The following is a 24,670-nucleotide window of genomic DNA, read 5'->3' as shown; positions in this document are numbered from 1 at the left end:
TGTTTATGAACACTTTATGTACACTGGTAATACTATCACAAATCTACTGTTGCCAGCCACAAAAAACACACACAACCACAAACACACACAAACACGAACACACACACACACACACACACACAGGTCAACATCACTAGGCTTTCAACACATGAGACCAACCCACACGCTTCTACACAGGGAAGAAGATAGCGCACATAGACGTATTTGAAAAAGAGAGGACCATAAGTTTACAAGTTATCCGCTTTGTCCAACACTAACGATTCTAAACTGGAAAGTGTTGAGTCAAAGTGTGTAAAAATCGGCACAAAACTGACTGACGTGATACAGACATTTGACGACTTTGTCATCTCTTTTTTAATTTTAATCCTTGGCTCTCCATCCCAGTGTCATCTGCACCTCCAATTTACATCGTATTTTGCGTGATCCTTTGAAATTTCGGAAAGACTATTGAACTAATTCTAAAGATTTAGAAGAACCTTGACTACAGGTAACGGTGTTCAATACACGCCGTGAAGAGCTTAGTACAAATGAAAATCCGGTGGACTAAAAAGTTATTAAATGTCTCTACTACTCATATTATGATCGGTCACCGCCACTACACAAAGGTCGTTGACGCTGCAAAATTTGCAGCGTCAACGACCTTTGTATAGTGGTGGTGACTAATCATGATATGAAATGGCTGCAGTGGAGCCTCCGTGTTCTAAGACACGTATTCTCTGCTACTTCCTTACATTTATAATGACCACACAGACCCGAATATATGTCATGATTGTAGCTCCAGTCTCCTCATGAATGTTTCTTCAGCATGAAACTAGCGATTAGAGACATTTCATCGGTTTTTATTCCACAGTATATTCGTTTCAACTTATTCTATAATCTTTGCATTCCAAATTTGTCCACATTTGGGAGAAAACAATTCGCTTTGTGTGGACAGACGTACTGAACACTCAGTACTTTCACTTCATAAATGCGTGCGTATTATACGCACGCACTCAATGCAGCTGCTAGCATGCTAGCAGGGCCACACTCTGCGGATGAAGAGGTTAAATACATGCAAGTCGCGGCACTCTGTGACTGGTTAAGCATAAGAACAGACTCTTGACAAGAGGCAACCTGTGAGCCGTGTGTGCGTGAGTTTGAATGCATCACTTACTTTGGTGACCATGACTTGTCATCTGTCTGGGACGTGACTGTCATAGTCTTACATATTGATAACATACGGAGAATGAAGTTGAAGACACAACTGCATACGGAGAATGAAGTTGAAGACACAACTGCATACGGAGAATGCAATGCATAATAGGGAAGTCAACGGATCGCCATATCAAACAGGTGTTTTTTCGTTTGTCACTCGTGGGAGTTTTCGTGAACGTCTGACAAATTTATGCATTAAACACACATTCAGTGTAGTTCATACGCTGTAACTCGTTCACATGTTCAGAATGAATAGACTTCCAGGTTCATACCTGCGGACAAGGTAACATTCAGGCGCGTGGAGAGACCTAACGTGTCACGTCTCCTGGATGTCAGGCGGGCCCGCTCGTGTGCCAACTGCATTATGCCAAACGACAAGTTCCTTACTTAACCTTACTTCTTTAGTCCCAAGAACAATTTTTCCAGTCATTCGCTTGATCCGCATTCGAATGTTGGAACTAAGTTACTGCTCAGACGGAATCGATTTTGTAACTGAAGCGAAGTCAACATGGATAGACCGGTGGCCAAACGCCTAGGGATAGTGTTCCTTGTTCTGGTGATAATGCAACCGGACTGTGTCAGAAGTATCGCAAGTATGTATATGTATAATTATATACACGTAGAAAAAGGAGATATTTAGTGTCACGATCATTCCACAAAGTAATGCTGGTAGAGCTTGAACGGGTATTTTGTCCTTCAGGACAACGTGAACATACTATTGTGTTATCCTAGCGAGCACCCGATTCTTTCTCTTGCATTTTTGCCCACTCTCCTAAGAATTTCCACTTCACAACGATTTCAGATAACACTTTTCCGATCAACCATGTGACATAATTACCAGCCTTTGGCTAGAACATTATTTTATCAATCATGCGTCCCATTGGCATCCCATTGGCATCCCATTGGCAAAGTTACGCGGCAGCATTCTCGACCTGAAGAAAAATTGGTCTTAAAGTGTTGAGTTGATGAAATTGAGGATATTTTTATCGAATGCACAAATTTCGCACTGCATTCGTAGAGAATCGATTTCGTGTGCCTCTGCAACGCACATGTAAGTGCCTCTACAGGGTGCATATTAGTGTACCTTAAACTGGGTGCACAACAACATTTCTGCAATGCGATGAGCGTCGAGTGAAAGTTTTTTTCGGGCCAAGCGAAGAGTGTTCCATGCTCAATGCACGGTACATCGCAGCGACATCCTGCAGGGCATGCGCAGTCCAAAAACCCTAATCGAGCTTTACTGTAGGCCTGCCGTGTGAGCAGTCATGCGCATCGCTCCTAACAGAAGTTGAATTGGGTTCAATTTTCCGCCATGCGACCTGCGACGGCCCTGCGACAACCTGCAAAGCACATTTTGCAGAAATACTCTTGAAAACATCGCTCATCACGTCGCCGAAGTGATAATTATTAAACATCGCGCTTTATTGTGAATTGCGAAGGGTGATTTGAAGCACTGCATTGAGGCGAATTCCGATGTAGCGCACATTATAGCCCAACTGGGGCATTCTCTTAGCCGACCGAAAAGTCGGCTAGACGAAATTCTGGGACTGCCTGACAGGACGTTTCCTCTTCTTTGGATGTTATTAAGGTTACCCTTTGTTGCAGAAGAGACGTTTTGCACTCAGACCTTTGGTGCAATATGGATTGCTTGACACTCTGGGATGTTCTGGTGAAAATTATAATAATTTTCATCTGTAAGACCATCAGTTCTGAAAACCGCAAAAAGCGAATACCGAGCATCTGTGTCATCCAGGCGTAAGCGGTCGTAGAAAGCATTTTTAAATGGTGCCAGTGAACAGGCTGATCTCACACTTACTTTGTGTACATAACTACGTGTGTATATAGCCTAAAGTTTGTACCCTTCACATGGACACGTTATGATGTGTTTTTTTGGTTTTGACGTCCCTGTGTAGCTGAACAAAAACAGGTCTATCAAGCCTACGTTGCCTCGATGGATCCGACCACTACCCCCAATGTGGCTAAAGTCCACTTCCGGCGAAACACATCAACTGCATGGGATGGCGTTGGTGCTAAGGCCTCCGGAAGGTCAAATACAGAAGGCAGAATTCCAACAGGTCTAAGTGAGACGATCTCACCATCAGCGCTTACCGACCGCATAGTTCACGTATCCGGCCAATCAATGAAGTCGCTAACGGAAGAAACAACATCACTTCAAATAGATTCATCAACGCCATCACCGCCAGTAGAGCAGTCGTCAACCGGTGAGTGGTAGATCTCTTAATGAGCTATAGATCATGAGCATTTGGTTATTTTCGAATTGTCTGTAGCGTATAAATGGTGGCTTTCCTGAATGCGGCATCTTACAGGGCTTGAAACAGGATGGAAACTGAGGAAATCTCACACTAGGGCTTTACCTGCCACATCCTTAATCAATTTTCCGTGACGAAAGCACAGGAAACAACCAATGACTTTGTAGTCCAGTCATACCAGTTTCATAAGTGGTTGATTGGTTGGTTTTTTGTTTTACTTCGCACTTTCGTGAATATATGCATTTCGACTGCTTCGTGTTTGAAATACGGACAGTGAAAGATCAATGTAAACTTGAGAACTATACCAACAGGTTCCAAAGGAACATACTGCTCCAAAATTCTCCATACGGGTGTGAATTTGTGTGCGCGCGTGCGTGTGTGCCTGCTCATGCTTAGAGCTCTGAGCCAAAGAGAGTAACTGGTTAGCCCTTATCGAACGTGTTGGAATGTTTGTGTGAAATCACAGCTCAAATTATTAATAGAAAAAGACCACACACTTCAGAGGAATCAAACGCGTTTCTGCTGTATCTCTGAGTTTCACGGTTTTAACCGATCATCAGACAGCAACTAGAAACAAGACCATATATTCGTAATTGATATGCTTCAATGGAGTGTACGTTGTCCAGATCGGGAGACAAGGTCACTCTAAATAAGCCTGACGGCAACCGTGATGCTTCATTTTTTTATCACAGTGATTGTGGGCCAAAGCACCCAACCCGCGCACGTCGAGATAGCATTAGGCGGAGCTTGCAAGGCCAGGTACCCAAAATTCTGTCGTAACGCGCCTTCTGTTGTGTTTCTGTTGGCCTTGATATCGCTACAGGGGTGAGTGCGACCGTTGCTGGCGCTATAGGCGCCGGATGCTTTGGAGTAGTTGGCCTGGCCCTGCTAATCATCATAACTCTTCGTTTCCATCACCGTCAGAATTCTGCCAAACCGACCACGCAAACAGGTGCTGTTATGGAGAACACAGGACGTCAGGCGTCCACCAGGCGTGCGGAACTAACGGCAAACTCAGCATACGGAGTCGGGTGCAGTACGAATGCTGGCGACAGTGTGAGCCCCACTGCGATCTATGAAGAGATCAACACGGCCGCAAAAGATTATGAATCGGTAGATTGGAAAACACACCATACTTCTAATGATGCCTGTGAGGTGCCAGCAACTAAAGAACATGAACACGTATACCTGACGATGTACTGATGTGACGGGCGTTTGATTTTATATCCTCTCACTGTCCAATTTGAATATGTTGCATTAATAGAGTTTTAACAATCCCTAAACACAGTGCATGCAATTTTTTAAATACCATCCTCTGTAATATCGAGTAGATAATGCCCAAAATATTTGTTCTGCATATGTGTTTAACCTTCCTTTATTGCGCATTCAGTCTTATAGATCATGCGAGGGCTAGCTAAGCTTGCTTGGCTGTGAAAACGCGGAGACGTCTGCAACAATTCAATTCGATTTTTGTCGAACAACACCGATTGTATATGCAATGCAATTGAAGGAATTCCAATCGAGTGAGTCAAGGGCACCAGCGCGCCAGGCACCGTTCAGTTCTATTCCTGCCAAAACTTGGACTTTCACTTGTACACCACCCAAAGCTGACTGAAGTGATCCAATTTCATTCTGCAGCAATGTCGCACAGTGCTCATTGACTCGGAGCATAGATAAAATGTAGTGAGCTTATTGGTCCTGTTTTGGACATCATTCGGCAATCATAGTCGCAAACCAGCCTCTTGAGCATGTGGAATAAACAACTAACAGCGTTCACTCTATCCTCTTTTCTCTCACATGTCTCTTCTCGATTTGCCATTTGTCACATACTTTCATCACATTCGTTAGTGCATGTAGTTCAATAATGTGCTGTGACAATTTCCCCGATATGTTCTGCTTGTTCTCCATTGGTCACTTCACCTCACTGGTTGACTGACTAGAGTACTCACTAATTACAGAGACAGTAAAACTATTTTTTTCACGGGAGGGGAGGGGAATGACACGAAATGAAGGAACAATGAGCAAAGCTGATGCCCGGCACCCAATATGAATTGTTTGGCCTACATAGAATTGTGTGAAAAATCGTGAAATTCGTCGTGCAATTGTCTGGCATAAACGGAGTTATTGTGCAAGGTTCCGCAAATCTGTGGCGCTTTAAACGAGCCCCCAAACTCCACTGACGGTTTTCACCAAGACAGCAGAGAGCGTATTCCAGATCGTGGACCAGCTGCACTGATTCGTTACTAGACACTAGTCTTTACAATGGTATGTATGTGCACAGACAAGCTAGAACAAAACATTATCTCTCTCTTACTCTCTCTCTCTCTCTCTTCCTCTCTCACTTTCCCTCTCTCTCTCCGTTCCTCTATCACTCTCTATATATGCAATATATGTTGGATCTCTCTCTCTCGCTCCCTACCCACCGTTGGTGCGTCTAGGTGGCCGTGAAATCGGGAGTCGGGCGGGAAAGAGCAGGAAGAGCCAAACATGAGCTCAACCGTCCTGTAGCGCTCACCTAAATGTCTCTTTGACAAAATCACAAGTTCAATATATAATTTCTTGCAAAACTGTTGATACGGTAAGGGCAGAGGCAAGTGGCACAAGTCACTAATGGAACAGGGCTATCGTTTGTTGCCGAGTTTATTTACCAATTATCAGGCAACAATTATTTTCGAACTGTTGTACTAGTACTTAATAACCTCTAAACTCGCTTGGGCTAGTCAAAAGATCATTATTTCGTCAATAGCGACATACCGTACTTGTGTGCAGGCCTGTACATACAGTTCAAAACCATTTACAGAGATGCCAAATATTCCTATCACACGGGACACCTCCCGAATTCGTTGATGTTTGGGATTTCCTGTCAATATGCTAAACATTCATGTACAACGGTGCTGCATTTGTTAGGTTGACTGGCACTGGTTTCCTATGCATGATCAACATGCTAGCAAATCATGCCAATGCGCCACTACATGTTTAAGGCAAACAATCTCCCTACTACAGGCAGTAAGACTTGAAGGGAGATCTCCCTACCACGTGCGAATTGAGATTGGCAGGTCTGCAATATCGAACTTTGAGGAATTCGCGAGATGATACGCGTATATGGCAAGTTGAATTTCTCCACACACGGTCCCACATCCGCTGCTGTGACAAGTCCTCCAGTAGAGGCGCACCAGATTCACGTGCACGCTCACTGATCGCATGCGGCAGGACGGAACTGTCTAGTTTCTAGTAGACGAGATGGCTCGGTCTCAACAACAGTTCGTTGCTTTTCACTCCTTACATTTGCCTTCTAGGTGTCATGTCAACCCTCGTTTGTACGACATCGGATACAAGACAAACATTATTAGTAGACTACCATCAAATATCCCATGACACCTGAAACGGGTAAATGCACGTCTGGATAGTGGATAATACTCCTGACAATACAAACAATTTGAAAACCCCGGAATGGTCTTCTAAAGATGCGGGTAGACCTGGAACAGGAAACGTAGAAAACACATCTGGATTTAACAAGATGCTCTCAGACTCTTGTTTGCAGCACAGTCTCTTGAACCGACTCTGTTGATTGTTGTTGTCAACGAACAAAAATGTGTGGTGGCCGCCAGTAATCGAAGAGAACAAAAATTCAACGCATTTCCTTAGCTTTTTCACTTTACTAGAAGTCAGCAATTGATACAATATTGGATTCTCACTTACTTGGCAACACAATACTCGTTTACATTGTGTTCTTGAGGTGTACAGTCATGGAGGTGAAACAAGATTGTACCAGGAAGACAAGAATCCTAGCAGCTTTTCTGCTCTTTATATCTCTTTTCACCGATGTTGCTCAAGGTAAGGGCGACATGGTATGCAACTCTCTCTATTCATAGGATCTGCATACTGTGTTGTATTGTGTTTGTAGCTATGGCGTCTATTGTCAACAGTATAAAATACCTGACCATGGCCATCTGATTTCCCTATTCAGTATCTCATTCTTGGATGTGCCTTTTTTGTAGGTGAAACAGTTTTCAGGAGTAATTTTAGTATCAGTACTCGATACCTTTCGTTGTTGAAATTTTTTATTGTGGGTAATGCCTGCCGAGGTGGCTAGACGACTAAAAAGCGCAAAGAAGCGATCAGTAGAGGAATATTGAAATGGTTTGAAACTTATTTTATTTCCATTTCTATCAGGTTCGGCCTCATTTCTTCTGTGCTGCGCTGATGAGTTCACAAATAACAAAACAGCATGCTGTCCGCAGATTGAGTATTTTCGCTCCTGCTCTTGTAGTAGTTGAGCACTCTCATGTGGGGCAGTGCCTTTGCTGTTTGCATTACGCAGAGCTCACTGACTTGTCAGTTTGAGCACTCTGGCAAGGTACGTTCGGGCCTGATTGGAAATTTGTATTTCCATTGCTATCAAGTTCGGCCTCATTTCCTCTGTGCTGCGCCGATGAGTTCACAAAGAACGAAACAGCATTCTGTCCGCAGATTGAGTATTTCTACTTATATGTAACTCAGAAGTAGCAACAAACTAGGCCATTTATGATCTTAACCGTCCACCTCTCTACATCGCGCTCTTAGCCCACATGCACCACATCACTCCATTGCGAGGAAGTTCGTCAACATCTACCCAAGAACGAACTTCCTCGCTATGGAGTGATGTGGTGAATGCGGGCCAAGAGCGCGGTTTGGAGAGGTGATCGGTTAAGATTATTTACTTATTTGTAGTGCTGGGAAATACATGCCATTTGATCGTCAATTTCCTACCATATACGCGTCGCTTCTCTTGCATCATTGTGGTATCTGCTCGTCTCCATTTTTCTGGCACGGAGGCCGACAAGGTCTGGCAGCACTGTAATTTAGTGCTGGCCCCGAATACCGCATTCTTGGTTGATTTCGATTTCACCAGCGGCGTCCAACCACAGGACTCACTTTAACATTCATCAATATCGTGCGAATAAATACAATAATAGATCAACGATCATTCCAAGTTTCTTTATTACATTCTCTGAATTCATACATCTTCACTCTCCAAACGGTCTCGGGGCTACACCAATCACTAAAATTATTCGAATTTTCGGGCAAGGCCCATCTTCAGGATTCGCTGGTTTAAGGCATGAATCCAGAACACTTCTGCATTAGACTGATATCAAACAGAGAAAATATAGTAACCACGGCTGTTGTAGACATCGCCAATCCATTATAATGTATTTCATTTGTGCTGGTTTTGACCTGTCAATTCGAAGTTGTGTTCATCTAATTGAAGTTTGTCAACCTCCGCTGAAAATCGTGAAATATTTACACAAATCATTGGCGATATATGGTCAATGATGTTTTCATCTCCCCTATGATCGTGCTGTAGGTTTCAGTCCAGCAGCGCAGATCAACTGCATGAACACAACTACATGGTACGTATTCTCCCCAGAAAAGGTTCAGGTAGTCAACATGGAAAGCATTTGCCAAAGTATGAACGGTTCCGTCATCGATACCGCTTCACTCTTAGTCCCCTGCATCATCAACCTGCTCGATCAGCTACCCTCTGAAATCGAGAACGAACCATTCATATGCATCAGGTACTTTGGACCATTCCTCTCTCAGGCAGGACTATGCAATATAGCTGGAGAGGTTATCGGCATTAGCAACACAGATGGTACCAAGTACCATCACCTGGTGTGTGAGAGTAAGTGGATTAGTGGAAGACATATTATTCTATTTTGCAGCATTACTTTTTCCCAGCTTGAGAAAATGACAGAACGCACTGTCTGTCCTAAAAATCGAACCTAGGTTGCCCTTCATTAATATTGTAGCAAGTTACCATTGGTCCAGCGGCGGGCCGGGGACGGGTACCTGTATACATGCATTGTGTTCTCTTCGGGAAGTGTTCGTAAAACTGTTTCTGTGCCCAATGGCTTACTGTTCTACACCGAATTCGTCCATTGCCCAGTCCAGCCGTACGCATGTCTCCACCTTCCATGTGTACTGTACAGCTCAAAATAATTATAATGAATTCTCTCCATCCTCTACTGCATTGAGTGTTTCAACTCCTCCAATATCGAGAAACAACAGTCATCATACCACTTCAGGCGACGGCACTGGCGAAATGCATGCATCCTCCTCTTGGAGCGTACCCGCCAATGATTCTTTTTCTACAGCCTACTATACCACATCTAACCAAACAGACAATGAACCACCCACGAGGAAAAATTCAACTGTATTTCCAACGGATTCAGCAACAGCTTACAAAGGATCTACTGCTCCTGCCATCAACACTACACAGCGAACGAAACTGATAATGGCTGTGAGTATTGGGACCCTAGCTATGCTCTTGGCCACTGTTGCGGTTCTATTGGCTCGTCGCAATCACATCAAGAGAAAGCAAACAACGCCAGGAATATGTAAGAGGACAAATGTGGAACTGATTTGTAGTTACAAGCTGTGTTATCATTCTGTGTACTCGTTTAGTCTACCGGCGCCCCATTCCCACTATGCCTCGGCGACGTCTCTAGTCGAATAGGGCAGTTGCAGCCTGGCCAAAATGCAGTGTATGCTAGTTCGTGTGACGGCTTGAAGCCACTCGTCTCGGGGAACCGTGGTTTTCCGATTACCATTCAGTTTAAATAGAGCACTAGGTATATTAAAAGTTGATAATCATGCAATAATCGGACAAAGACCTTTTTGGAGACTATACAATTGCAATCGCTGTGCCTCGTTATACATAATAGTCCTTGCATGACGTTTAAGACGCTCGAATTTCTCTTTGAAGACCTAAACTATGATGCTGTTTGTGTGGTAAACGGGAATTGTCACCCCGCTATGTTTTAGTGGTAATGGACGTGCTGACAGGAGAATAGACCATGGAAGAGAACTGGGATCACGCAGCACCACTTTACGACGTAAGAAATTACCAATGAGATTAATGATCATACCTTTTCTTCAAGACAAGCAGGAGCACTCATTTTTATGTGGATATCTATTGTACGAAACATTAGTTCTCACTGTAAGGTCGAATAATATTATATTAATCACGCATACACAATCCATATCTGGATTGTGAAAATGATAACATTCTGCTTGGCAGTATCTTTCGCGCAAGATCTTCACAAGTGATGCGTTGTCCCTTTTAGACTACTTTCAAGCAGTAGGTATCTAAGGAGTCTTGGGATCGATTAGCTGGAATCTTTCTGCTCTGCATATCATTATACATGTAATTATGATCACGGAAGGTCTTGGAAAAGAAGGCCGCTCTTCAGGTTGTTCAATAATAGCATTTCGATAGTCGTCGCGAGTATACTTCCAAGCCTTCGCGGTCGGTCACGGGTGAATTGTCTTCGTGGAAATATTTTGTCCGACACGTCTTCCTAACAATCATACACTTTTGCATGCATAATTCCAGGTCTCCTTGCAAACAGATATATCCCCATACTCAACAGCAGACCTCATTGACGATGAAGGACATGCCAATGGGAGCAATAAGATGATGCAGACTGAGGATACTTCGTATGAATTGCCAATTGTAAGTCTCACGGTAATTGCCATAGTTTCCAGAGCCATAGAGGTATAACTGGTTCATTGTCCTAGTAACAATTTGCTTCTTTGAATAGTGGTAGATAGTCATGGTGCACTATAGCCATGATGATGGCCGGTTTGAAGACTTTATGTTTACTTACTCTCTCCTCCTATCTTTCAATAAACGTGATACAGAAACACTGTGAACAAATTGTAATCCATATCTACGGTCGCTGTGCGTTGCCCTGAACTACACTGCAGTAGCTTTGATGGTGTAGAATCTCTGATATTGTGTGTATTTGACAGAACATGGGTATTGCGCCAGCGGAGAGCAGCTGCCGAACCCGCAATATTGCTGGAGCACTGCGCATTTTTCCTATGTTTAAAAGAAACATGAATGATTGTACTTGAATGTTTATGGTCGTTATCAGAATGTAGGTTCATCGTCAGGCACTATTGAAAACATGAATGGTATATATGAGGACCCTCTTCCACCTACCGACTGCCAACGGGCCATATATGATGACCCTCTGCCGCCTACAGATTCTCCAATGGAGGATTTCAAGGTGACGCCTCCGGTTATTTCTTACTTGTAGGAGTATCCACTCTTCAGTAATGTGTCCGCCCATATATCCAATACATACACTCACCCAGAAGCAGAACACACACGCACACCATCCACTACTATCCTAGTGTGCTGTATGTGTGAACCCACTGATTGGTTCATGCCGCGACGATAGTGAAAGCGGGCGGAATGAATGAAATAGACTGAGATCCACACACGCACATGCAAACACTTGCTCGTGGATACAGCATGCGGTGCTACCATGCCGGACTCCATCATGTGCTATCGCCGCTAATTCTAGCAACAGGCCAATCAATTCCGAAATCCACTAAGCATGCATTTCCATCTTGCTCGATTTCCTGCAGACTTCCATCCCTGATTTGGATGAGCATTATTCGACATTGGGCTCTCAACGTCTTACAAGTAGCAATTACGATGTGCTCAAGAGAGATCCGCTCACAAAGAAGCCCATCGTAAGGATGATCCAAAAACTACGCACGCGTCATTAAAGCTTTTGGAACTTTGGTTGTTTTGGATGATGGCTCCTCTACTTATTTCAAACTGTTTGTATCGTCTTTATATCTTCTGACCTCTGTCTCACGTAGATCAACATGAAGCGCATTTCTTTGGGTAGGGAAGACGACTTCAGCACCAGCGCGATGGAGACTGAGTATGACAATGTGATCAAGGTGCCCATCCTGACTACATCGGGCGACGCAACACAGGAAGCTGATGCAAACCTCTATGACAACATCGGAAAGGCGGATTGCAAACAGATACCTGGTGCAATGCAGACATCAAGTAACAGAAGTGCACATGACAATGCAGTCGTCCTGATTTCCTATGATATCGAATTCAGCATTTCCGCATATGATACTGTTCAGCGAGTGTCACGCGAGGGTGTACAGAGTATGTCTGAGAACACACGCCTTACAGATCCTGATCAGTCATTTTCAGCATAATATGATGAGTGCATTGGGGAACTGCCCAATACAACTCATGAAGGCTCATCGTACATTGTTCATGACGATGAGGCACCGCTGGAGACAGCAGAAGGCACGCACCTGGCGTCGGAAGACTCAGGTCAGGATAATACCTTGAAGGAAGATACTATGGTTTAGAATACTGCTCAAAGTGATTCTGGGAATGGACAACGAACACCGGCAATAACAAAATACACCTTCCTATTATTTCAAGTACAGTAACAGATAAACACGAAACAGCCTAGACGTTGCTTTCTCCGATTCCAATACATCCATGATGGTCTTTCCCTGGACACTTGCAACCTCATATGTGCTAACGATACACAGATGCAATGTAAGTCTGATACGTTTCTGCTGATTTAGTACATTTTACTACCTCTTTTGCCTGTATTTGAAATTGTTTCATTTGCTTCGAAAAGAAGTTGGTTGGTTTTTTTTGAAAGGGTATTTCAGGTGAAACTATAGCAATAACTAAAAAAGATTTATGATATTTGGAGGAGCTGAGAATTGAGGGAGAGAAGTGTGAACGGAGTGGGTTGGCCACCAGTCAATGCCATGTTTTTGAACACAGTGTACATTTCAAAGTTCGTACTTCAGGGTACAGTTTAACCCTGTCACCACACATGCTTCACCAATCTCATCATGCTGTACTCTTGTCGTCTCCGAAAAAAATTACATTGTTCCAATTCATTCTGTAATTCAAATCCCAAATATGTTACATTGGAACGTGGAAATTGTGGCCACAAGTTATGCAATCGAGTACACCAACTAAACCAGATTTTGAACAGTCAGACGTGCACAACCTAGCACAAAGCTGAGCTGCCCTGTATCCCACTTCCGATTCTATTATTACCTTTGTTACAATCTAACACACACTCGTAGCAAATAGCACATATGAATGTTTATATTAGCTATGAAAAGTATGAATGCCGCAGACATCACCACGCAACATGACAATTTGTTCAAGGTTTGGTTTTGTGTGTTTCCAAAATCGATTTTCACGTTCCGATCATCAGTGGAAATACGGAACTAAAGAGATCAACGGAAAAACAAAGGTTAAAAATCCAAAGAAGTGTGACACAATCATGACGGGTAACTTGTGGTAAGTATTACAAAAAGTGAGAACTAAAATAAAGAGTAAGTGTGACAAACGGGCATGAACAGTGCAGAAACAACTCATGAACACGGGGTGCAAACTCAAGAAAATAACCTAAGTGCTAAAACATGTTCTTTTTCCTTACACAAATCGGGCTTATGCGTACGAATACAAACAGCTTCAAGGACCTTCAACTGCTGGACATAACGGGCACGACACAGTACAGAGAAGTGGGAATCATCATACACACTCAAACAATCGGGACGAGATAACAAATGCAAGTACACAGCTGACTTCTTACGAATTTCACCCTCATCAGCTCCATCACCTTCCCTGCCACCTGACTCCTCCTCGTCCGTTTTATCACCATCACCACCAGCCGTCTCATCGTCATCCGCCTCGTCTTCATCCGCCGCCTCGTCATCACCCGCTTCGTCGTCGTCTGTATCCTCGCCGTCATCCGCCTCGTCGTCATCTGTATTCTCGTCATCCGCCGCATCATCACCCAACTCATATTCACCACCAGCCAGTCGTCTGATACCATCCATGTTCTCCTTCCTACGTCTTTCCCGTGCCACTGTCCTTACCTCATCTACGTCCCGATATTGTGTTCCGTTTTGCCCCCGGCTTCCGGTCTCCTTCGATGCTCCGCGTGGGCCTTGGCCATTCCTAGCATATAATTCGGTTGAATAATTGGCGGTTGACCTCCGTGGTCTCTGGACACACGGATCAAGCGCTGGAGGGTGCTGCGGTGTCCGCACAGCCGGATACTGTGTCAAAGAAATGGGATCAATTTCTGTGATTGGCGGTACTGTCGTTGTTGCCGACTCCTCCCCAACCCCAGCCACCAACGGCATTGGTTGTGGCTCCGGTGGCGGCAAGGGCAACGGTGGAGAAGGCACATTCGGTTTGCTTAGTGATCCACCACTCTTCCTCTGCACCGTGTGTTCGACTTGCTCTGGTTGTGTCGGTGGTAGAGGGAGCGGGTTCTTGCGTGGTCTTCCCCGCTTCGGGCGCTTCGCTTTTGCTGCGTCCGGCAGCATGTGAAGTGGTACATGCTGCTTGATACGTGCGCTCAGGTGTTGAAGGGTCCTACCAACGTACCGGCTATCACAATTCCGGCACTCAAATTGGTGGACCAAGTGGCTCAATAGGTGGGATGGTAGGACATCCTTCCTCACCGTGAACGCACGTATCGTAGTGACCACAGGGACGAAGTGCGCCGCAAAGTATGTTTGTGTAACTAGCGGTTTGATTGTGCGGCACAATGTCTGTGATGCCTCTCCTTTCCAAGGTAAGGAAAGGTAGACTGGGCAACGACTTGGACCTATGATGACGACCTTTGGTTTTGATGCTGATTTTAGTAGCTTGTTTAGCAGTTCCTCCGGGTAACCATTTTTGAGAAACACAGATTTCAGAAAACCTAGCTCATCCTTGAGTCGAGAGGGGGAACAGATTCGCCGCGCTCTATCCACCAGATTCTTCACCAGGTTGACCTTATACAGGTACGAACAATACGAGTCAAACACGATATATTGTCCGGTATATGTTGGTTTCCTGTATATTGACGTTACAATTTCATCGTTTGACTTCTCCACACGCACATCTAGAAAGGACATAAGCCCGATTTGTGTAAGCAAAAAGAACATGTTTTAGCACTTAGGTTATTTTCGTGAGTTTGCACCCCGTGTTCATGAGTTGTTTCTGCACTGTTCATGCCCGTTTGTCACACTTACTCTTTATTTTAGTTCTCACTTTTTGTAATACTTACCACAAGTTACCCGTCATGATTGTGTCACACTTCTTTGGATTTTTAACCTTTGTTTTTCCGTTGATCTCTTTAGTTCCGTATTTCCACTGATGATCGGAACGTGAAAATCGATTTTGAAAACACACAAAACCAAACCTTGAACAAATTGTCATGTTGCGTGGTGATGTCTGCGGCATTCATACTTTTCATAGCTATTATTAAACTTTTATCTCCACGTAGATTATATGAATGTTTATGTTAATGTTTATGTTTATTCCTGAGGAAGCTACGTTGTACTAATGAAAAACAATCCAGACAGATACTAATGAAAAGAAATGGAGTGAGAAGAAACAACACCTATGAAAATGATAATCCTAGCACTAAGGTAATAACAGGAAAAACTATTATGTTTATTGTTGGAAATTCGCACTGTACACCGGTAATACTATCACAAATCTACTGTTGGCAGCCACAAAAACACACAAACACATACACGCACACAGGTGAACGTGATTAGGCTTTCAACACACTAGACCAACCCACACGCTTCTATACGGGAAAGAAACTAACGCACACAGAAGAATTTGAAACAGAGAAAACCATAAGTTTCCAAGCTATCCGTTTTGTCCAACACTTATCAATCTAAGCAGAATACTGTTGAGTCAAAATGTGAAACGATCAGCACAAACTGACTGTAGTCATACTGACATTCAACGACCTGGTCCTCTCGTTTTTTAACCCTCATTTCGGGTTGTGGGGCCCAAACGGATCCCAGGGGTCTGGTTTTTGGTATATCTTTATTTTCTTTCATGATATCTCTCTGAAAATACAGGTATTCCTCAACAACTAGATGTGAGACGTAATCAAATTGTCTGGGTTAGAAGTTCTTGATTGGTTTCAATTTTATTTTGGAAATCATGCGTGGGGTCCGTTTAGACCCCAGAACCCTACATCGTAGTCAGGTACAATAGGTGGTATGTTGTTGATCACCTATGGCTTAGCTCTCCACGATTCATTCATACATGGATATTTAGGGCCCAAATCAGAACCCTGAAATCATCTTCCACTTGAACAGCACAAGGAGTGCCTACGATAACCTCGGTAAAATGTGTACAACATACACCGCAAAGCGAAAAACGAACCGGTGCCTCCCGGGACAATTTTTCTACCTATAAGATGTAGCCTTCAGGATGTATCATCTGGCTGACCAACATGCCCGCCTGCATCACCAATGAGAAGGCATCCAGGCATCTCATTTTCTTGGGCCAGCTCGGTACCGACTTTGTGAATGCTCGTATTCAGTGTCGCGTTGACACATGTCACTACCTCCTTGACGAAAGCCAGGGAGCTTTGATACTGCTTAGATTTCTCGAGCTTTCTGCCCCTGGTGCTGCTCCAGGACAAGTCAGCCGCCGCAGGTGCAAGGTCAGGGCTTTCCTTGCACATTACGTTTTCATCCATCGTTGAGCACACGGCATAGTTCTTTACAATCTGCGATATGTCGGAAGTCCAGGGGAGATTTTTTGCTTCCGCCTAGAGAATAGTCCACCAGAGCTCCGTCAGGCACTATATTACCCAGTATGATCTTCAAACTTTTTGGAGAATCAAAAATACATGTCCAGGGAGCGAATGGACTCCGCACCCGTGTCCATATGTATAGCCTGTTTGAACAGTAATTGCCAAAATATCTAGTTCCCGTTCCACAAAACAACACAGTTCGTGTATGTGTGTCAAGTAAGAAAGCATCCGTGTATGCCAACACAGCATTATTCGTGTTTTTCCTCATTTCACCACTTTTCGGCGATACGATCGGAAATACTCAGTTGCTGGTTTCATGTCTCCTTCACGTCATACTCCGCCTTTCTGCTGAAGAACGGAGTTTGTTTTAAGCAGTAATATACGTGAAGAGAACCGCAGGAACAAAAACTCTAACATTCGACCTGAGCTCATGGATACTCAGCGAAATACAGTTTGGATCCGAATGGACCCCAATATACTGGGAGCGTAGCGAAAAAATGCAACTTGGAATGAGGGTTAACTTTAATCCTTGGCTCTCCATTGGAGCTTAATCTGCACACCAGAATTTCTTGCCACTTGCCAACTAATTTGCTTCGTATTTTTGAGTGAAATTTTGAATTTTCGGAAAGACTGTTGAACTAATTCTAAAGATTTAGAAGAACCTTGACTACAGGTAACGGTGTTCAATACACGCCGTGAAGAGCCTAGTACAAACGAAAATCCGGTGGACTAAAAAGTTATTAAATGTCTCTACTACTCAACTACATGTACTTGTATAGTGACCACACAAACCCGAGTACACATGCAGCTCCAGTCTCCTCGTGAATGCTTTTCAGCATGAAACTCGCGGTTAGAGACATTTCATCGCCTTTTGTTCCACTGTTCTTTCGTTTGAATTTTTTTTACTATGCAGCTGCTGGCTGGGTCACACTCTGCGGGTGAAGGGGCTGGGGGGGGGGGGGCATTGGCAGAAACAGTCTGGCTGTCTGCATCATTGAGTATTTCGCTCCTCGATTTCGATCTTGTAGAGCTTTCTCAATAGGACGCCCTTGCGCTGGTTAGCTTCATGCTTTGCCCGCTACTTCTTGTAGTTTGAGCACTCTCAGCGCTAGTACATCGAGCTGTCCTAATGTCTGTGGTTCTCGCAGCCATGGCTGACAGTTCAATCCTATTTTAAGCTCGGAGTTGCACTGATGAGGCCTCATCGGCCGAAACAGTCTGGCTGTCTGCATCATTGAGTATTTCGCTCCTCGATTTCGATTATGTAGAGCACTCTCAATAGGACGCACTTGCTATGGTTAGCTTTATTGCCCGCTGCTTCTAGCTGTTTGAGCACTCTCAGCGCTAGTACATCGAGCTGTCCTAATATCTGTGGTTCTCGTAGCCATGGCTGACAGTTCAATCCTATTTTAAGCTCGGAGTAGCACTGATGAGGCCTCATTGGCCGAAACAGTCTGGCTGTCTGCATCATTTAGGCTAAAATACATGTACACGCAAGTCGCGGCACTCTGTGACAGGTTGCGTAAGAACAGGTTATTGACAAGAGGCAACCTGTGAGCCGTGGGGGCGTGAGTTTGACTGCATGACCTACTTTGGGGACCATGACTTGTCATCTGTCTGGGACGTGACTGTCCTAGTCTTACATATTGATAACATACGGAGAATGAAGTTGAAGACACAACTGCATACGGAGAATGCAATGCATAAACGGGAAGTCAACGGATTGCCATATCAGACAGGTGTTTTCTCGTTTGTCACTCACGCGAGGTTTCGTGAACGTCTGACTAATTTATTCATTTTCCAAACATACAGTGTAGTTCCTACGCTGTAACTCGTTCACATGTTCAGAATGAATGGACTTCCAGGTTCATACCCGCGGACAAGGCAACATTCAGGCGCATGGAGAGAACTAATGTTTCACGTCAGTAGTAAGTGCGGGGCAGGTTCTGGGCCACTTTTTGACCTTTGACCTTTGGGCCAAATAAGGCACACTGTGTCGGTCGTGCTGGGTCTGGCCCCGGGACTCCCCCAGGGTTTGACCTTTGACCTTTGGGTTAAATAAGGCACACTGTATCGGGCGCGTTTGGTCTGGCCCCGGGACTCCCCCAGGGTTTGACCTTTGACCCTGTCATGCCATAAATGTCATCATGTTCTTTTCCGTGGCGAACGTGCACTTGTGCACGTTCGTTGTATTCGCACTGGGGAGTAGTAAAATACGTACTACTCCCTGATTTGCACATCGTAGATGTGCAGTGACATATTGCGCATGCGCGCATAAGTATGCGGAGCGTGCGACCTTCAGTGGCCCTGCGGAAAAGACGCAGTGCAACAGAAGGTGGACTAGTACACGTGTCATTATACTAATGTGTGATAGCCGACCTCATAATACGATGTACGGGGAGATTTTTCCTCAGTATGTTGTAGGCAGTGCTGGAGGTGACGTGACGATGGCGGAGCCAAGTGCAAAACGATCTAGGCAGCCCAGACAGCCCACCTCGAGTGCCGTGCGTGGTTTTTTGAAAAAGTTTTCTTTGCCAGGTTCAGGCACTGATCCTCTCGTCTTTTTCAGCAGCCATCATGACGAGCTCAGACAGGTTCTCCTCGAGGAGCTTCAGTCTCACCCGTTCAAGGTGGTTTTAGTTTTGAGGGTGGAGATGACACGAGAGTCGGCCACGGGTAGTACGTCTGCCGTCCCGTTTTTTAGAAGTAGACCGGCTCGGATCCTCAGCGAAGGGGATATTGATAGTGCAGTCAAGACGATGGTGGCGAGGATCACTGGTCTTATTGATAAGTGGGTGCAGAACGGATCTGACTGGACCGTTTCTCGAGTGAGGCAGCTGGATGTGTCGACAGCAAAGTACACTCCTCTTCGAGGTGAGTTTCTGTTCATCCGGCAGTGTTTGTTCGAAGCCTGTCGAATTTCTTGTGGAAAGTGGTAGACGTATGTTTTGTACCAGATGTACAGTTTTTCGTGATTGTCGAGAGGGTGTAGTTGTGATGTGGTGTTACTCTGAGCAAAGCCTTCGTTGTATTTTTGTGGTGTACTGTAGGTGGTGCAGCTGCTATCCCGCCGAAATTAGAAAAAAAGAAGGCCATCATTAACGTAAAGAACAACGATGACAGGTGTTTGATGTGGGCGTTGTTGTCAGCGCTGCACCCCGTCGAGCAGCATGCTGAGCGTGCATCCAAGTACACCCAGTATGTGGAGGAGCTGCGGTTTGACGGTGTAATGTTCCCTGCAACGCTCCGTGATGTATCCAAAGTGGAGATACAGAATGGTCTTGCAATCAATGTGTTTGGGTACGAGGGGAATCTGTACCCACTCTATCTCAGCGAGCGACAGGAGACTCCCATCAACCTCCTTCTTCATGACAACCACTTCACATGGATAAAAAACTTCAGTCGTGCATGTGAGAATAAGAACAGACACGCAACACACTACTGCTTGCGATGCCTCTCCGCACACAAAACAGCAGACTCCCTGCAGCATCACAGCGAGAGATGTCAGGTGATGAAGCCCATGCCAGTAGTCATGCCCACAGCAAAGGACAGCATCCTCAAATATACAAATTTGAAGCACAGGATGGTGGCTCCATATATCATTTACGCTGATACGGAGGCCATCATTGAGCCGATGGAGGAACAGCATGGCAGCAGCACTGTACGCACAGCCCGTCATGTACCATGCAGCATCAGGTATGTTTTGTTGTTGGTGTTGTTTTTGACTAATGTTTGCTGTACTCGTGCCTGCACAGTGCTTCCTGTTATTCCTTCTTGTCTTGTTCTCCCCTAATTGTGTTCGTGTTGTAGTATGTGCATTTTGTGTGATTCTATTTTTTCAAAATCACTTATTCTTACTTTCCCTCTTCTTTTATGCTCTTGTAGATATGCTGCCATCCGATCCAACGGTGAAGTCCGTGGTGAGTTTGACGACTGCAGTGAGAATGCCATTCACAACTTTTTCGACAGTCTCAAAGAGTTGGAAGGCAGTATCCAGGAGGATTTGGCTGATACAAAACCAATTCGCATGACAGCAGAACTGGAGCTTGAGTTTCAGAACGCAGTCAACTGCTGGATATGTGATGAAGTACTTGGAGAAGATCGTGTTCGTGATCATGATCATCTCACTGGTAAGTATTATAATTTTTGTTTATTTTTGTTGTTTTGCAGTTGTGTGTAGATATGCGCATGATGTGTATAGTGCATTTTCATGTCTTTGTAGCTGTTTGCATCTGTGTTTTATCACGGTGTATTGAATTGTATTGTCTGTGGTATCACCTTCACTGTAGATGTTTACTATGTTTGTGTATTCCCCTCTTTCTGAATATCTGCACAGGCAACTACCGTGGTGCTGCACACTACCAGTGTAATATTCAGCTGAGTATCTACCCAGATCGCCAGATCATTCCGGTTGTGTTTCACAACCTGAAAGGGTACGATGCTCACCACCTCATCGCCCACATTGGTATGACCGAGGTTGAAGAGGTGGAGTACGAGGACTCTAACCAGCGTAAGCGGATTAAGAAGGTTGGTGAGATCAGTGTCATCGCCAACAACATGGAGAAATATATTTCATTCAAGTGGCGTCAGTACCGCTTCATCGACTCCATGGCCTTCTTGAACTCCTCTCTGGACTCGTTGGTGAGCAACACCCCGGAAGATGCCTTCAAGCTTACTCGTACATTGGCCCATCATGACCTTCTCCTGCGTAAGGGTGTCTACCCCTACGAGTACATGGACTCCTTTGCTCGGTTTGATGAGACACAGCTGCCACCTAAATCAGCATTTGAGTCTAGTTTGACTGGAGAAGGTATCAGTGATGCTGACTATGCTCATGCTCAGAACGTATGGCAGGTAAGCAGCTTGTGCCTTCTGTATTGGCCCTCAGAATTTCCCTGATGCCATGCTTTTTGCATTATGCTCTACTTATGACTTTGTATGCTGTTGTGATGTGCCCTACACATTTTTTTGTACTCATTGCTCTCTATCCGTGGATATGTGGATGCTTGTGTGTATGGATGTGTGCGTGTGTGTGTGTGTGCGTTGATGTTTTTTTTTTTTTGCAGACATTTGAGTGCAGTACAATGGAGGCCTATCATGACCTCTATTTGCAAACAGATGTCTATCTTCTAGCAGATGTCTTTGAGCATTTCCGCAAGACGGCATACAAGACGTATGGGCTGGATCCAGCCCATTACCTTACTCTCCCAGGTATGTCCATCAGTCTTTGTTGTTGTCCAATGTATTCTCTCCTTTAGATGGTGTTCTCTGTTAGTATTCTTGTGCTTTCTTGTCGGTGTATTTTTATACTTTTTGCATGGTGTATTGACTTTCGTGTTTGTGTTCTGGTGTGTTGTATGGTGTTATGTAGGATATGCATGGGATGCTCTACTACGGTTCACCCAGATTGAACTGCAGTTGCTCACGGATGTAGACATGCATCTGTTTGTCGAAGCCGGTCTACGTGGGGGCATCTCAATGGCGTCGCAGCGGTACGGCAAGGCCAACAACCCAACGATGGATCAGTACAATCCTGCCGAGCCCACATCATACCTGCTATACCTTGATGCCAACAACCTGTATGGCTGGGCTATGTGCCAGAGTATGCCGACATCTGAGTTTGCCTGGTGTGACAAGAACCTGTCCGAAATACTGGCACAACCTGTAGATTCGAGCACTGGGTTCATTGTGGAGTGTGATCTAGAGGTACCCTCTTCGCTGCACCACTACTTCAATGATTATCCACTCGCACCGGAAGTGATGAGAACATTCTCGGATAAGCTATCACCATACCAACAAGCACTTGTGGAGGAGCTCAAAGTGTCAGCCGTAGATGGAGTCAAGTTGACACCCAGTCTCCTACCCAAGTCCAAGTATGTGTTACACTACCGTACACTGCAGCTGTATTCGCGTCTGGGCATGGTGGTGACCGCTGTTCACAAGGTGTTGGGATTTCAGCAGAGTGCCTGGATGGCCCCCTACATCAATCTGAACACTGCACTTCGCACGAGGGCTACAACCGACTTTGAGAAGAGCTTTTACAAGGTAAATGCAACCGTTGTGTGCAGTCTTGTATGTTGTTGTTGTTGTTGTTTTGTTGTTGTTGCATGTATGGTGCAAGTGTGACGTGGAGTATGCTAATTGAAAATATGCTGATGTGAAGGAATGGCATGATATGATTCTCATGTGTCATGTTTGCCTGTTTGTGTGCTGCAGCTGATGAACAACTCAGTCTTTGGCAAGACGATGGAGAACGTTCGTAATCGAACACGCATCGATCTCTTGCGAGAAGAAAGTGAGGAGCAGGTACTGAGGGCAGTGAGCAAGCCTACATATGTGCGGCATGACATTTTCCCGAACGGGCTTGTCGGAATAGAAAAGCAGTACACTGAGATCAAGCTCAACAAGCCGGTCTATGTGGGTATGTCGATACTAGACCTGTCAAAGGTACACATGTACTCCTTCTACTACGATGTGCTGAAGGAGCAGTACGGTAGCAGAATCCGGCTGTTGTACACCGACACCGACTCTGTTATTGTGCACATAACCACCGGTGATGTCTATGCAGAGATGGATCTGTCTCTGTATGACACCAGCAACTTTCCCACTGACCATCCTCAGTACACTTCTGCCAATAAGAAAGTGGTTGGCAAATTCAAAGATGAGCTTGGTGGGAAATCCATGGTGGAGTTTGTAGGTCTAAGATCGAAGATGTACTCCTACATCGGGCAGGAATCGGCCAAACGGGCCAAGGGTGTTCGGAAGGCAGTCCTGGCAAATACCATCACCCACAAGGACTATGTAGATGCACTGCTCAGTCATCGTGTGTCTGCCAGGCCTATGACGGGTCTCCGATCACATTGCCACACAGTGTATGAGGAGGTAACCACCAAGGTGGCATTGTCTCCATTCGACTGCAAGCGGTATATACTGGATGATGGCATGGCCACACTTGCATATGGTCACAAGGACATTTAATGGGCAGGACCCCACATTGAACATGTTTCATCATTTTCATGCAAAACTCCCCGCCATTCTTCTGTCTAATATTCCTCCTTTCTTGACGTGTGGAGCTGGCTCCAACACTCTACATTTTTGTTAAATATTTCAAGCTTGTGCCTCAATTATATTGCAGGATATAGTGCATTGTGCGGTATAATAATCTTCATCGCATCATAACATATTACCCTACATACTTTGGGTTGCAGTGTGTGCGCAGCATAGTCCATATATCATCAAATTGATCAAGTTCAGTATCTGCGGGCATATATTTCCCCAGCTTGAGAAAATGCTTATATACTTGCGTAAATTTATGCTCACAATGATGACATAAAAATGAGATTAAAGTCCATATGATGGCCAGTATGAATGTAGTTATGATGCTTGTTCTTTCGGCTGGTGAGGTTTGAGTGGATTTCTCTGCCACCACATTGCTGGCTCCGAACAGCACTGGTGCAAGCAGGAGTAGTTGTTGAGTAAGTTTAACTTTATTCAAACGCCCCTTCACTTTCTCATAGGCTTCGCTGTTGCTCGCAGTTGATGGCTCGGCTGATGGGGTGGCATTGCTTGAGGAGACCATCTTGATCTTACTGTACCGGGAATTTTTCTCACATCCATTCAACCATTAGTATGAGAAAAATTATGGCCAAAAAGGCTGAACGGGGATGAGTCCATACTGAGCGATTTGACCAGTTGAAATCGTGTGTAAGGGTGTTTTCAAAACTTTGCCAACCTCCTTTTTCCGCCAACCAGGGCGAAACATTGGTGGTCATGTAATCTAAGTGCCAGGTCATGACATGATGTACA

The 24,670-nt window shown here is 44.8% G+C and overlaps 3 protein-coding genes across 3 annotated transcripts; all 3 read left to right on the top strand.

Annotated features, from left to right (window-relative positions):
- The first annotated feature begins 1,623 nt into the window (after positions 1 to 1,623).
- Positions 1,624 to 5,309, top strand: LOC135826037 (uncharacterized). The gene is made up of 3 exons (XM_065338671.1): positions 1,624 to 1,787; positions 3,108 to 3,416; positions 4,288 to 5,309. The coding sequence occupies exons 1-3, from the start codon at positions 1,703 to 1,705 to the stop codon at positions 4,665 to 4,667; spliced, it is 774 nt and encodes a 257-aa protein (XP_065194743.1). The 5' UTR covers positions 1,624 to 1,702; the 3' UTR covers positions 4,668 to 5,309.
- A 4,991-nt stretch (positions 5,310 to 10,300) lies between these two features.
- On the top strand, positions 10,301 to 12,941 carry LOC135826624 (uncharacterized). Its single transcript, XM_065339227.1, has 5 exons — positions 10,301 to 10,339; positions 10,840 to 10,959; positions 11,384 to 11,518; positions 11,883 to 11,990; positions 12,123 to 12,941. Exons 1-5 carry the CDS (start codon positions 10,301 to 10,303, stop codon positions 12,477 to 12,479), a joined length of 759 nt encoding a protein of 252 aa, XP_065195299.1. The 3' UTR covers positions 12,480 to 12,941.
- A 7,950-nt stretch (positions 12,942 to 20,891) lies between these two features.
- On the top strand, positions 20,892 to 24,237 carry LOC135826623 (uncharacterized). The gene is made up of 5 exons (XM_065339226.1): positions 20,892 to 20,994; positions 21,201 to 21,718; positions 21,931 to 22,075; positions 22,236 to 22,909; positions 23,081 to 24,237. The coding sequence occupies exons 1-5, from the start codon at positions 20,892 to 20,894 to the stop codon at positions 23,840 to 23,842; spliced, it is 2,202 nt and encodes a 733-aa protein (XP_065195298.1). The 3' UTR covers positions 23,843 to 24,237.
- Positions 24,238 to 24,670: the final 433 nt, after the last annotated feature.

This window comes from Sycon ciliatum, chromosome 10, assembly GCF_964019385.1.
Source record: "Sycon ciliatum chromosome 10, ocSycCili1.1, whole genome shotgun sequence".
NCBI classification, from domain to species: Eukaryota; Metazoa; Porifera; class Calcarea; order Leucosolenida; family Sycettidae; genus Sycon; species Sycon ciliatum.
The sequence above is the reverse complement of the archived record's forward strand: the minus strand, read 5'-3'. Positions and strand labels throughout refer to the sequence as shown.

Bases quoted from the DNA above. Each gene is read 5' to 3' on its own strand.
- LOC135826037 (XM_065338671.1), top strand. From the start codon at position 1,703: ATGGATAGACCGGTGGCCAAACGCCTAGGGATAGTGTTCCTTGTTCTG. The intron at 1,788-3,107 runs GTATGTATATGT...GTCCCTGTGTAG, and splicing joins CTGTGTCAGAAGTATCGCAA to CTGAACAAAAACAGGTCTAT. The intron at 3,417-4,287 runs GTGAGTGGTAGA...ATATCGCTACAG, and splicing joins AGTAGAGCAGTCGTCAACCG to GGGTGAGTGCGACCGTTGCT.
- LOC135826624 (XM_065339227.1), top strand. From the start codon at position 10,301: ATGGAAGAGAACTGGGATCACGCAGCACCACTTTACGAC. The intron at 10,340-10,839 runs GTAAGAAATTAC...GCATAATTCCAG, and splicing joins ACGCAGCACCACTTTACGAC to GTCTCCTTGCAAACAGATAT. The intron at 10,960-11,383 runs GTAAGTCTCACG...GGTCGTTATCAG, and splicing joins CTTCGTATGAATTGCCAATT to AATGTAGGTTCATCGTCAGG.
- LOC135826623 (XM_065339226.1), top strand. From the start codon at position 20,892: ATGACAGCAGAACTGGAGCTTGAGTTTCAGAACGCAGTCAACTGCTGG. The intron at 21,719-21,930 runs GTAAGCAGCTTG...TTTTTTTTGCAG, and splicing joins ATGCTCAGAACGTATGGCAG to ACATTTGAGTGCAGTACAAT. The intron at 22,076-22,235 runs GTATGTCCATCA...GGTGTTATGTAG, and splicing joins CCATTACCTTACTCTCCCAG to GATATGCATGGGATGCTCTA.